The sequence below is a fragment of the Fulmarus glacialis genome, unplaced genomic scaffold (genome assembly GCF_000690835.1).
Source record: "Fulmarus glacialis isolate BGI_N327 unplaced genomic scaffold, ASM69083v1 scaffold7375, whole genome shotgun sequence".
NCBI classification, from domain to species: Eukaryota; Metazoa; Chordata; class Aves; order Procellariiformes; family Procellariidae; genus Fulmarus; species Fulmarus glacialis.
The window spans coordinates 21080-34392 of record NW_009212294.1 but is presented as its reverse complement, the minus strand read 5'-3'; the positions used below and the strand labels follow the sequence as shown (position 1 = coordinate 34392).

The window sequence follows — 13313 nt, the reverse complement described above, 5'->3', positions numbered from 1 at the left end:
TGCGAGGAGGACACGGGACACTGCACTACCCTGCAGCATTTGGGTTCTGCAGTGCCTCTGCCCCATGTGTTTTTTTCCCTGCCTTTCTCACAGGAAGACGTGATGTTGCAACAGCAGATCTTAACCAAAACAAAACTACGGGGTTGGGAGCAGAACGTGTCAGTCTTATTTTTAGCATGGAAAGTCTGTGAAATGGCAGTGTTAGGCTAATGCTAACCCTGGCTGTTGAGACTGTTTCCCCTTTCTCCTTCCTTAGCACCACACAGGAACAGAGTCACGGCAGATAACGCGCTCGCAGGGCTCTCTGTACTATAGCCCTCTCCGTACTCCTGCAGCATCAACACTGAAGGGATTGGCCGTGTATCTCTGTGCAAACATAGCGGGGAGGGCATGGCAAAGCCTGTGCTTCCCAGCTGCCTACCGCTGCTTCGGTGCCTGCAGAGTCCCTAGAGTCTGCCGGGCAGTGCTCATGATTGGAACAACTGCGCTTGCACTGAGAAACCAAAAACGCAGAGATACCTCCAAAACCTGCAAACAGCACCCAACTTGCTAAAATGCAGAACTCCCCGATATGTGTCCTTCAGTCCCTGGGGAGGAGTGCTGCTGGAACCCAAAACTCTGGTGAGAACTCAGATTTCAGGCCCACCCAAATGCCACCAAACAGCAAAATACTGTCTTATGCCATACCCTGCCTTCCCTGCTTAGAAGGGCCAAAAATGCTAAATCTGATGGCTACTCACTTAGAAGCAAGATTCTGGATTACTTTGTAGCTTTTCCTTGTGTGTTTTGTTTTGGTTTTTTTTTTCTCTCAAGCCTAAATTTTGACTGCAGCATCAATTTGCTCATTTAAAGTTTAAGCCATTGTTAGCATCTTTTTCTTTTAAGGGACAGAGAGATTATATCTTGCTGAAATGTTAGCAGAATGCAGTGGTCCAGCCACGCTTGTTGGAGCTGCTGATGGACTGTGGCTGCTGCTCCCCACTATCATTAGCCAGACTCTTGTGCTAGGAAATGGGAAAGATTTGTGGATAACCATGTCGCTGTCCTGATGGATTGCTACTCCAGTGCTGTATGACGGCTGGTAGTTTCTTGTGGCCCAGGTGCTGATAACTCATCTGTTCCATTTACTGGGAGCACTCAGAGAGCTGAGGTTTTGTTCAGACTGAAGAAAGGTGTCAGAAACCCATCATAAACATCATTATAACTTGACATGTAAACCAGATAATAATTTTTGTCCAAGGTAGTACATACATCTTCAGGTAATCAGAAAGTTCCTTGCTCCTCTTTGGGTTCCACTATAAATATCCTGTTGTAAGGCAGATCTTATATCATGGTAGCTTATTCTCCTCTCACAACCTCCAGTATAGGTTTAGCATTAATAATAGAGGACTCTGATGTATAATGGTAATAAATGAATATTTATTTATAGATATATTACTATGAGATATCTTTATTTTCACTTGCAAAAGAATGTTTCCTTTCTTGTTTTCATAGCATTCAGTACAAACAACAAAAGATATTACTTAATGATGACAGGGATTGTGAAGTCCCTTCCACTTTACAATAAGAAAAAGGAAGACTTAATTTTTTTAATTTAGAACATGAACGGTGGGAGACCTCAGTTTGTTTCCTACAGGAAGAAAGCATTCACTTCTTACAGCTCTACATGCAGTAAGCTTGGCTATGTATAGGAATGCCAAATATAAATTCTTTAGCGCAGCTCTTGTACCGGTTTTGGCACCGACAGGGAGTAAGCGAGCAGCTGTGTGGTGCTTAGCTGCTGGCTGGGGTGAAACCACAGCAGCTGTTTAGTTTAGTAGAGTGCCTTGTCTGTGATCCTTCCTTGATTTAAAAACTATAGGCTTGGGTAAGAAGAAAGTGCTCTGAAATTCTTTGGTTACAAAACAGTAGCAAATGGCATCTCGACAGCAGTTAGTATTTGCTATACTATGAACCTATACATGAGGCCACATGCACAAAAGCATTACTGTTTTGTATTTCAGAGTAGATGACCTAATTGGAGCCCATTGTAAATTGGACAAGGTGCCCCATGTTAACAGGGAGAAAATATGAACATGACTGGGTTTGCAAAAAAAGTAAGTTGTTTGCTTTCTGGATTAACAGTAGGATAACAGGTTGATATGAATCAACCTTCATCTTTTTTCAAAATAATAAAAATTTTCATAATAATCTGTTTGGAACAGGCATTCATTATAACCAATGAGATGCAAAATCCCAGAAGGGAATCCCAGAGCCAGAAGTGTTTTTGAAGGCCCTCTGCACTGTTTCTGAAAACAGAAGTCTCCTTCCCTGCTGAATACCACTTGGCTGGACACATAAGTGATGCCTGTCATGAAGATCGATGGCACGCCATAAAGGAGAATGGGCTAATGGGGACCCTAAGCCTCTTGCTCTCCGAGGATAGTTAATTAGAGTGTATTTGTTGACAGCTACAAGGGTGACAACACTCACGCATCTCCTTAAGCAATAGATGGTTTTTAAGATCAGGCACTATTTGTCTCCTGTATCTTTTCTTGTCTTTGAAAAGAGACTTTGGAAGGCAGAATGAGGGCCAAACTGTGTGCAATGATTAAGTTGGTCACATACACACACGGCCCTTTTGCTCTGCTTGCAGTGAAATACCAGTAATGCCAGAGCATTAAATAATACATCAGAGAAGAAAATCGGGACATAAATGATCAACTGAGTGACCTGAGTAGTTTCATCCATTTTTATGCCACAGTTGCTCATTGCAGCTTCCATCATGATGGGACCTATGCCAAAGTATTGACACAAAGCAGGTAGATCTAAGGTTTGGATGGGGAGTACTTTCTGTGATGGGAATAGTCCTGTGTTGTTTGGCCAATGTCTAGACAGTGGTTTCAGCATGTGGTCTGTAGACACTAGAAGGTGATAGGCTGCTTGTAGGGGAGCTATTTATAAATTGTTACTAAGGAAGTTAATTGTCTGTAGGTTTAAATGAGCAGAATGTGGGTTTGCATTCCCTGGAGGAATTTTTTAGGGGTTTACAAGTCAAAAGAAACTGAAAGTCAAGGACCATGAAGCTAACCGAGATACAGCTATCACATGCATTTCAAAAATTCTATAATGTTTCCCATACTGACTCTAAGTTATTGAAGTGACTATGTGGTAAAATGTTAGATGAAATTTCTATGCAGATAAACACAAAGGAGTCATGCCCTGGCACTGGCTCCCCTCTCAGCCCAGGTTTCTCTATGGTCGCTTCCTTCCAGTGCCCCAAGACCTCCCTTTGTGGCTTCACTGTTTTGAGCTGCTCTGTTGTCACTTCCGTGTGGGGTGGGAAGACAGGTGGTGCATAGTCAGCAAGCACAGATATTATAGAGGGATTTGGTACCTGGAAAGCCGGACATTAAAACTGATGCCTGGTCCGGGATCCAGCTAGGATAGATCAAGGCTCTCTGTATAATGCATGGAAAGAGTTAAATGTCTCAAAATGAGGTGCAGGAGAGCTGTTGAATCCCCACTGTGCACTGTCCAAGTAGCTGAAAGAGAAAAAAAAAACAAATCCAAAGCAAGACTGCATCACACAGGGCAATGCCGAGAAGCCCTCAGCCGTGGATCTGCCCTATCTCTGCAGAAGGGCCTTATGCACCCCACTCTCACCAAACCTTCCCTGAAAACTGTTCATGGATGGTGAGGGAGGGATCAGAACTGCATCTGCTTCGTGTTGCTCACTGCTCTTTTCTGGGCGTCAACACTCCTGCAGCGTGAGGCGATCACCTCTCACCAGACAGAAGACCCATTGAAGATTTGATCCCATTAAAGTACAACAACAAACCTGGCACCAGGGCTTACAGTAGTCACTTGGGTGAGATCAGATCTGCACAGCTTTATACTTGATATGCACAATGCTAAAGGCCTGTTCTGTGGTCCACAATGCTTTGTGTAGCTCAGTTTTTCCATGCAGTAATGGCTTTATTTATACCCACAATGATTTTAGTTTCACAAATGCCAGGGCATTGCCACAAGCTAATACAAGGGTTATCTGGCAGGAATGGGGCAACAGTCTCAGGTCACTGTCTGACTCCTGCAGTTTACTCCATGCACAGCCATAGCTGCATCCTGGCGATAGCTGCAAGCTTTGAAATTATATAGGTTGGCAGGAAACTACCACTGTACGGGCAAATTCTGTGATGTGAGCAGCACAGATGTATTAGGTTTGGCATTGTAGTACAGGGGCTTTTTCTTGTTTTTAAGTGACTATATATATTACAGTACTAGAAGTGATTTGTGTATTGTTGTAAGGGTGCTCAGTTTCCTATGTTTAGCTGCATGATATGTACAAATAAGCGCATGGCGGAAAGAATGGCCTTATCATCTATTCTCCATACCACGTGGCTCTCTCTCTTGACCAGGAGACTCCTGAAGCTGCGATACAATGATCCAAGACAATAATCAGAGCTGGAGTCAAGTCACTGAGGACAGAAGGACAAAATTCAAGTTAATATCAGACCCCTTGGAGGGGGTTGCCCCTTTTGCAGGTACGCCTATACCTACAACGATTGCAAATACTGTAGGTGGTCCCATTCCCTCTGCCTCGAAACTTCAGCAGCACTGTGGCTCTTAACACCTATAGTGCACTACACCTTGTTTATGTCATGACTTGATCTGTGGTTGGCTGTGACTCTTGGCTTTGGTTCATCGTGGACCTCATTGATATACAAGTGGGGAACAGAGAAGGAAATTCCTGAAATTCCTTGGCTGCAAAGTAATAGCAAAATGCATCCAAACAGCAGTTAGAATTTGCTAAGCATGCACAGATCTGAATAGAGGCTCTAACTTCCGAGAGCAGCGAACAAGCTCCAGCAACATCCACTGCAAACCGCAAGAGCAGTGTGATGTAGAAAGGTGAAAAACATACGATGAACACACACAAATTCACAGAAACAATGTGGATTGCTTTCTGCATTAACTTTGTCTCATGAGGGCTTGTGGCCATCTTCTTTTTGAGACATTTGATGACTTGTACTGAGCAAAAAATCACAATCCCTAAGGGAATAAAATACCCAACAATAATGGAGAATAATGATAAATAATTAGGTTGAATAGATTGTTTCCGAAGACAGAATTGTCCTGGTTTTTCCTGAAATTTTGGGTACAAGAAGGAATAAATTATCAGCGTTACCCAAAGAAACCCACAGATAGAAGCTGATTTCAGTGGGGATCGAAGAATCTTTGCTTTTAGAGGGAACTTGATTGCAATATATCGATCAATCGCAATTAGGGTGATGATAAGGATGCTCATAGGCATGTTTGTAAAATAGATGTTCCATACGGTGTAACACAGCTTGTCTATGGGATGGTTGTACTTGGTAAAATATATCAGGAAAGGCAGGGCAAAGAGCAGGAAACTGTCCGCAACCATGAGGTTGATCATGTACACTCTGGTCTCGGTCCACCTCTTGAGTTTGCAGCAGAAGACCCAGAAGGCAATCACGTTCAGTGGGATCCCTAAAGAGAACACTGGGATGTAGATGATAAGTTGAAATAGCACAATGCCATTCTGCAGCATGTCGTCTTCGGTGCAGTTCTTCATGTTGGGCCGTCTCTGCAAGAAAAGGGTGCAGGCATGAGACTGAGCTTGGGGACAGGTCCTCTGGGCTGGGTCCTGCTGCAATGCCCCCGCTCTCATGGCTCGGTGGCTCCTCACGCCCCTGCACTGCATATGTAGGCAGCCCCTGGAGAGGCTCAGTGGCTCATCAGCACCGTCTATCCTCAGCCATCAAAGTAACACTGTCACTCACCACCAGCTGACACCAAAACACAGAGGCAACCCTCTCTTGCAGATATTACAGGGTTAAGCCTGCCTTGCCCTCCATCCAGTCCTGGTTTGCACAGTTTGGGTAATAGCAAAGGGTCTGCAAAGCAGAATGATAATTTTTGTGGTCCCTTATCTTTGCTGCTGCTGTGGTTATCAGAGAGCCACTGGCTTTAGGGCAGCCCAAAGACCTCCACAGGACTTGAGCCCTTCCGGCCGTAAGGTAGCTCAGGTGGCTTTACTCCTGGGGGTGGTGGGAACGCTGCTGCGGGCTGGTGGGTGGGTGCCTGCAGGCAGGCTGCCCGCAAGCACGAAACTGCTCCTCTCGCTGCGCGATGCTGGGGAGGAATAGCTCAGCATGGGTGCCACCAGCCCTAGCAGATAACAGGTCTCCAAAGAGAGAAGGGAAAGTGAGCACACGAGTCTGATCTCAACCTTCAAAGATAGGACGCCAAAATGTTGCTAGAGCAGAAAACACAAATCCAAGAACTTAGAGTATCTCCTGGTATTCCTTTAAGTATTTCAGAGCATCCGCTACCAGCAAGGAGGCTGGGGAGGATGAATCAGATTTAGTCTGCAGCTCATAAAGGAAGTGTTTACAGTGAGGCAGGAAAGAAAAACACCCAGATTCCTACAATCTCTTATAAATACATTGCCTTATAAGTCAGTGGCTTCTAAGCATCATCTAAACTGTAGTGAAAATGTCTGATGGCATGAACTAAGTGAACTGTTTTTAGTGTCCGAGACTGGGAGATGGATCTGGCAACCATGGAGGAAAGCACAGCATCTGCCCTAGCACCAGGACTGGTATGGCATTACTAAACCACAGGGATACAGTAATTTTTAGGGTGGAATTTATGGAGGAACTAACATACAGCCAGTGTCCTGGCTTTCTTGGGCTTTCAGCCTCACAGGTCCTTGGCTGCACTGTAGTACCACCTACCCTGCAGCTGTTCCCTGCCAGCCTACTGTGGTCATCCCGCACACATAGCACTGCCCCGAGGAGCAGCTGAGGCCTCCGAGCTGGGCTGGCTGTCCCAGTCCCATTGAATCCCCCATGTAAGCACAGAGCTGGTGGCAGTTCCTAAAGTCCCATGCCACAGCGTGTCTGGAGCCCGGTGTCTCCACGCTCATGGAAGAGGCATGGTAAGAAGCACTGGTGTGAAACCACAGCGAGGGATGAAGACCCCCCTGAATGACACATGTGGCTGCAAAACAGTGAGGCATAACAGCTGTGAAAGCAGGAGGAAACTGAGGCATCTGTGTACAGCTGAGGGTTGACCCGTATGTTAACAAGCAGGCAGCCCTGGCTAGCGCTTCAGTTAAGAGGGGAGAAAGCACACCCTGAAGTACTGAGCAGAGCACACTGCCACACACCGGTGTGGGAAGAATTAAAAAGTGTTACCTGCTTCTTGTGGGGCTGTCAGGTGAGTTTAGTCCTCAGAAAGGTTGCAGTGTAGACATGGGCGTCCTGGCAGGGGAGGAGATCTGTTGGGACCGTGGGTGCCAGTGCAGGGTGCTGCTCTGTGCAGGGCACAGCTGCCCGAGAGCCTGCTGTCGACAGCTCGGGAGCGCTGAAACACGGCAATGAACTCTTGTTCCCCAAAAGTGCTTCATTTATCACCTACTTTTTGGGATGGTCGAGTCTCTGGTGCCCTCTGTTGTTCTACTCACATCAGCTCATCACCATCATTTTTTCCATGCAGTCTGCGCTCCCCCCACTCACCTCACACAAACTAGCAATTAAAATTTAATATTTTCAGTTGTGGGAAAACAAATAATTTCTGAAATAAAACCATAATGGTTGCAAATTGCCCTTCTGGCAGCGAAAGGTGCCCCTGGGAGCACAGCAGCCTGTGCAGCCTCCGGTGCGGTTGCAGAGCACGCCCCAGGCAGGCAACAGTGTGGGGACCGATGGCCTTTCTGAGGGGGCACGTCGGTGCTCCTGTACCCCATGACAGTGAGCCCAGAGTGAGGGGACCCAGAATGTTTCTTTTCAGTGTCTTTACAAGAAAGGTGACAGACATTATGGGCCTGCTCGTCCTCTGCAAGGCAGCCAGATGTCTAACGCTGCTCATCAGCATCACTGGAAAGCCCAAGCTGGTAATGACAGTCACTGCCAACCGGGCACAGGCAAGAGATACCGGTGTGGCAGTGAGCACACCATAGGTGTCAGGACCTTTAGAAACATGTTTAAGAACACGCCCCGGTAGTATTTTGCAGTCATTTTGATGGCTTTTGCTGTCTGTTGGCTGCAGCAGTTGCAGTGAGCCAGCTGATGGGAGCCAGACTCTGACTCCCTCAGGATTTGCCCCATTAATTCATGTCCTCTGAGCTCGCGGTCCCAAAGGTGACAACAGCAGATTGTGCAGCAGCCGTGGGCTCCCTGAAGGCAGATGTAGGTCACAGGAGAAACTGCGTTAAGTGGGCAGGGGAGACTCCTCCACACTGTCTCCTGCAGCGCTCTGAGCATTGCCTGGGCAGAGCTCAGAGCCATTTTGGAGATTTTTCAGTATTTAGAAAGAAAAAAGCCCAGTCCTAGGGACCATTTGAATAACATCTTAACCCACTCCCCATCTCCCCTGACTTCTAGGCTGCTGACTCATGGACAAATGCATTTCCCCCATGGAAACATTAGGGGTGTCAATGTGGGCAGGCTGCAGAAACCTGGACTCAGCTGTGTCCAGCTGTGGGGTTCAGCTGGGGGGTGATACTCTGGCCCTGAGCTGTGGCCGGGAGGGTGAACCTGGGGGCCAGCCTGGTGCCACAACATAAACCCAGGGAATAGCAGTGCATGAGTGGCAAAGGTCTAGACAGAGTTAAAAGGGCCTCCCCACGAGTGGGAGCAGCAGCCCCTTGGGGATGGCTGCTCTAAGGTGCCTCCGTGCCAGGGCTCAGCAGTGCAGCAGGAGGGGAGCTGGTAGGAGGACTCACCTCTGAAATCTCCTGGACTTTGTGCATTTATGGCACTGGACAAGTCTTGCTTTCATCCTAAAAGTGTTCCTTCACGTCTATCTGACCCATTGACTTGAAGGGGAAGGCCAGTCAGCAGAGTCTAGGCTGTTTTGTAGGGCCATGTAATATGCTGGTACGGCCTGACACCGCCCCCCCCCTCAGCCCGCCAAAGGAATATGATAAAAATAAACTGGATTATTTTAATAATGGAAACAATTGGAAATACACAATGAGATAAAACATGATATATTCTTTTGTACGTGTTGGCAATAAGGATCAATTGACTTTAGCTGCAAAATGAACTAAATCAGGGAGACATACATGGGTCACCTGTCTTCTGTAAGAGTAACAAGTAGGTGCTGGAGGGTGGAATGGAGACATGTTAACGACCAGCAATTACATGCACACTTTTACACATCTCTGTGAAATAACTTATTTAATAGAAACATAGAGTATATTGCAATTAACTTAGTAACGCTAAACCTAACAAAGATCTCCCTAGAGAGAAAGAGCAATAGTTATACCAATAACGCTGAAGCCATATCTTCTCTTAATGTTACAGAGTTGTTGTGGGGTTTTTGGGGTTTGGTGTTTTTCATCCTCACTGCTCCCCACCTTCCTTTAGCAAGTGTGTGTCTGCACGGGGTGGATTTGATCTGCTTTTTCAGTGCTGGGTTTGGGCAGTAGAAGGGCTTCATGGAACTCCTTGGTCACAAAGTAATAGCAGACGCTATCCAGGCAGCAGTTGGATGTGGCAATACACCTCGTCACGGAGGAGAAGTTCTTCATAACCTGGATCAGGAAACAGGTAGCTCTGACACTTTCCATTATAAACCTGGCAAGTACCCCAAGGTAGGCTGGCAGAAAACATACTAGAAATACAATCAGATTTGCATAAATAATGTAAACAGCTTTCTGGATTAATTTCTTCTCTGGTGAATTTGTGTTCAGATGTCTCTTAAGGTTCCTGATTACTTCTGTGGAGCAAAAAGTCAAGATTGCTAATGGAAGAGTAAAACCGAAGAAAATGGAAAGCAGGCTCAGAGTAGTGGGCATGCTGGTATCCTTCTGAAAGCAGAGTGCAGCGTGTCTCTGCCAAAGCTGTAAGGTGACACCGATTATCACGGAGACCCACAGAAGCCCACAGAGAAGGGCAGCCTTTGATGGAGACCTGGAGGTCCTGGCTTTCAAGGGCTGCTTTTATGTATCAATCGATGGAGATAAATGAAATTATGTAGATGCTCACTACCATGTTGATAAAATACATTGCCTCTATAAACTGGCAGAGTTCATCTCAGGTTGACTTATTCCAGAGCAAATAAGCCACGCAAGGCAAGGTGCAGATGACGAAGCAGTCTGCAAAGACTAAATTGATTACATACACCCTGGTTTCTGTCCACTTCTTTATCTTGCAGAAGAACACCCAGAGGGCAAGGGCATTAAATAGTGCTCCGAAAAAGACAATGAGGGTATACAGAGCAAATTCAATGAGACGAACATGGTGATACAGTTCTAGATTTGTCACACTGCAGTTGTTGGACACAGTCATTGTCCTGATATGTAGATGTTGTATGATGTTCTGAGACCTGAAATGGGAAAAGACATGGTAAGACTTTCCTCCTACCTCTTAATAGATGCATGGCTCCTATAAAAAAGGGTACTGAAGTATTTACTTTGTTATGAATGTGAATTTGAGTCTACAAAGCTAGCCTTCTCAGTCACCCTGTAACTGGGATACATCCTTTGTCAAACTTTGTTTATGTTCACTCAGTTTTTGAGTAAATATCTCAAGGTACACTTCCAAAAGGACATGGCAGACAGCCTTTATTAAATGGGGGGATCTTGAATGGAGCACTTAGAAGAGCCCCCATAGATAGCGGGGCATCCTGTGACAATGTGAACACTAATTCCTTAAGCCAAGCAGATGAGGTAAAATTACCCTTAGCTTGGTTTTGAGCTAGGCAGGGATTGCAGCAACCAAAACTAAAGCCCAGCACAACCCATGAGCAAAAGCTCTTCTACCAGTTCTGCTGGCTTGGGAGACAGGCTAGGGGGGTGAAGGGCTGCAAGGGCATAGCAGAAGTCACTTGGTAGACATCCTCATGCTCTGGCTCTAACTGGGCAGATTTCTGAGCCTTTGGGCTGCCTTGCGAATTTGGAGCTCCTGCTCCAAGCTGAGGAAAACAGAGCTGAACCTGAATTCCTGCATCCCAAAGGCATGCTTGAAACCGTAAGGGAGTGAGTAAGGCATGCTGCTCTCCACTTCCTTGGGAGGGGAATGGTGGGTGGAAGGATTAATCTGATTTTAAGCCCATTTGTTCCAGGAGAGAGTACGAGTCTGCAGATGTAAAGCAGAAAGACACACCTGAAAGAGGAAACACCGGTGCAAAACAAGAAATTTGCCATTACGGGCTGCATTAGATGGTTCCTGCTCAAGGCAGGCATCCTGCCACCCTGAGAAATCCATGAGATGTAAGTAGTAGGTACTGAGCCTCTGTCATGCTGGCTATTAGATGTTTTGCAAGAGTACCGGTTGTGTGAAGACTGTGAGTTCATAGGCTGATAAAAATCAGCTTTCATCAGATCCCATCCTGTGCAAAGTGGTTCTATGTGATGTGCACATGGAACAATTCTCTGAACTGGTGATTCTGTGTATATGTCACTGCATTTCTGCTTGCATCTAAATGCACTTTGGAAAGAATTTAACCTTTTAATTTAAAATAAGTTATTTACCACTCTAACAAGAGAGTGAAGTGGTGAAGGAGCTGGTGAAACTCTACAGCTTTCAGAGGTGTAGGAAGAGACACCATGACTGAACATGCCTGGTTAAGCAGTTACTTGCCTCTGCAAGCAATGCAGACCTTGTGGTCAGTTGGTGAGGGCACTGCCTGCAAAATCAGACTTCAGTTCTGAAGTAACTGATAAACACACAAATAACGCAGTTCCTGGGGGGATATGTCTTGGGCACTAGCAGACACTAATGTGACTCCTGCGTAGAGCTCTCTCCCAATTCTTGTGTGCTCAGGTCTGGGTTTCCCAACAGAGGCTAGCTGCTCGCTGCCTGCACCCTGGGGGGAAGCTGAGAGCTGTCACCCGAGGAAAACCTCTCTGAACTACAGTAAGTAGCAGCAGGGAAACACCTTACATCAAGGGCTGAAGCTGCCACATCATTATGCTCACTAACTGCACAAGGCAGATGTCTTTGCTGGCATGGCTGATGGCCAGGTTGCTTTTCTTTGGCCTTGGTCTGCAATGCCAGCAGCAGCCTCCATGCTGAAGTACAAGGCAGGCAAACCACGCCGGTGTGCTCTGCAGCGTGAAAGGGCTCTGGCCAACACTGCCTTTGGAGCTGGAGTTGTGGCCCAAATGCAGTCCCCAGCATCACTGACCTGCCTGCCATGGGGCGTTGGTGCAGCTCAGGGCTTGCAAGTGCTCCAGGCCACAAGGCAGCCCAGAGACTGGGGGGAGGAGGGAGGAAATGAGAAGAGGGTTTTAAAGCAGGCCACGTAGCACAGATAGGGTATGGCTGAGCACAAAATGTCTTTAAAGAGATGCAATTTGATAACCTAGCATATCCTGTGGCTGCTGGAAATGCTTAAGGTGGGGTAGGTGAGATGGCTGCAGTATCAGAGGGGCTAGGCAGCAACCTATAGCTTTGAGAAAAGGATGGAGACCCACTCACACTGCTCCACCACAAGGCTTACTCACCTTGCAGCCACCCTATAACCACAGAGATGTATGTGCCAATCACAGCCCTCATGCAGCAACCAGGCATCCAAAACCCCCAGGTTTGTCTGTCACGGAGGACAAACCGTCAGTGCATAAGGTAGGAGCCACGTAAAATGTCTCTGAATCACATGCTGATAAGACCCTCAGATACCATCTGGCATTTGCGAGGTGCTGTAGCGGAAGAGGGCAGCGAAGCGCACTGATACGAAACGCTGCAGTGGCTCTTTGGGTTGCAGCATGAAAGAGGGACTGGAGGTTTAAGGCCAGGAAAGACATGTGTGAAGAGAGCCACAAAGGAAAGGCTGTGGGAGCTGTTTGCCTGTGGTAGCTGCAGCTGCATTTCCCAAACAGAGGCTGATGCTGTGAGTTATTTTTTGACTGGACGCCCAGGATGATGGCCTTGTTCACAGAGTGGCTGAGGTTGGAAGGGACCTCTGGAGGTTTACGCTAACCCCTTGCTCAGAGCAGGTTGCTCAGGACCATGGTCCAGTCTGGTTTTGAATATCTCCAAGGCTATTTCCACAAATTCTCTGGGCAACCTGTTCCAGTGTTTGATCACCCTGAGAATAACATTTTTTCTTCTGTCTAAATGGACTTCCCTGTATTTCATTTTGTGCCCATTGCCTCTTGTCCTCTCATTGTCACCACTGAGAAGAGCTCCATCTTCTTTACTCTGTCCCATTGGGTGTTTATGCACATGGATAAGGACCTTGCAAGCCTTCTCTTCTCCAGGCTGAACAGTCCCAGCTCTCTCAGCCTCTCCTCTTATAAGAGATGATACAGTCCCTTAATCATCTTTGTGGCCCTTCCCTGGACCTGCTCCAGTAAG

General features: G+C 46.7%; 1 protein-coding gene and 1 pseudogene across 1 annotated transcript; both read right to left on the bottom strand.

The window, feature by feature from the left end:
* Positions 1 to 4633: 4633 nt before the first annotated feature.
* Positions 4634 to 5578, bottom strand: LOC104076823 (G-protein coupled receptor 35-like). Its single transcript, XM_009577827.1, has one exon. The coding sequence runs from the start codon at positions 5576 to 5578 to the stop codon at positions 4634 to 4636; it is 945 nt and encodes a 314-aa protein (XP_009576122.1).
* Positions 5579 to 9376: 3798 nt separating this feature from the next.
* LOC104076820 lies at positions 9377 to 10304 on the bottom strand (annotated as a pseudogene).
* Between the last annotated feature and the right edge of the window lie 3009 nt (positions 10305 to 13313).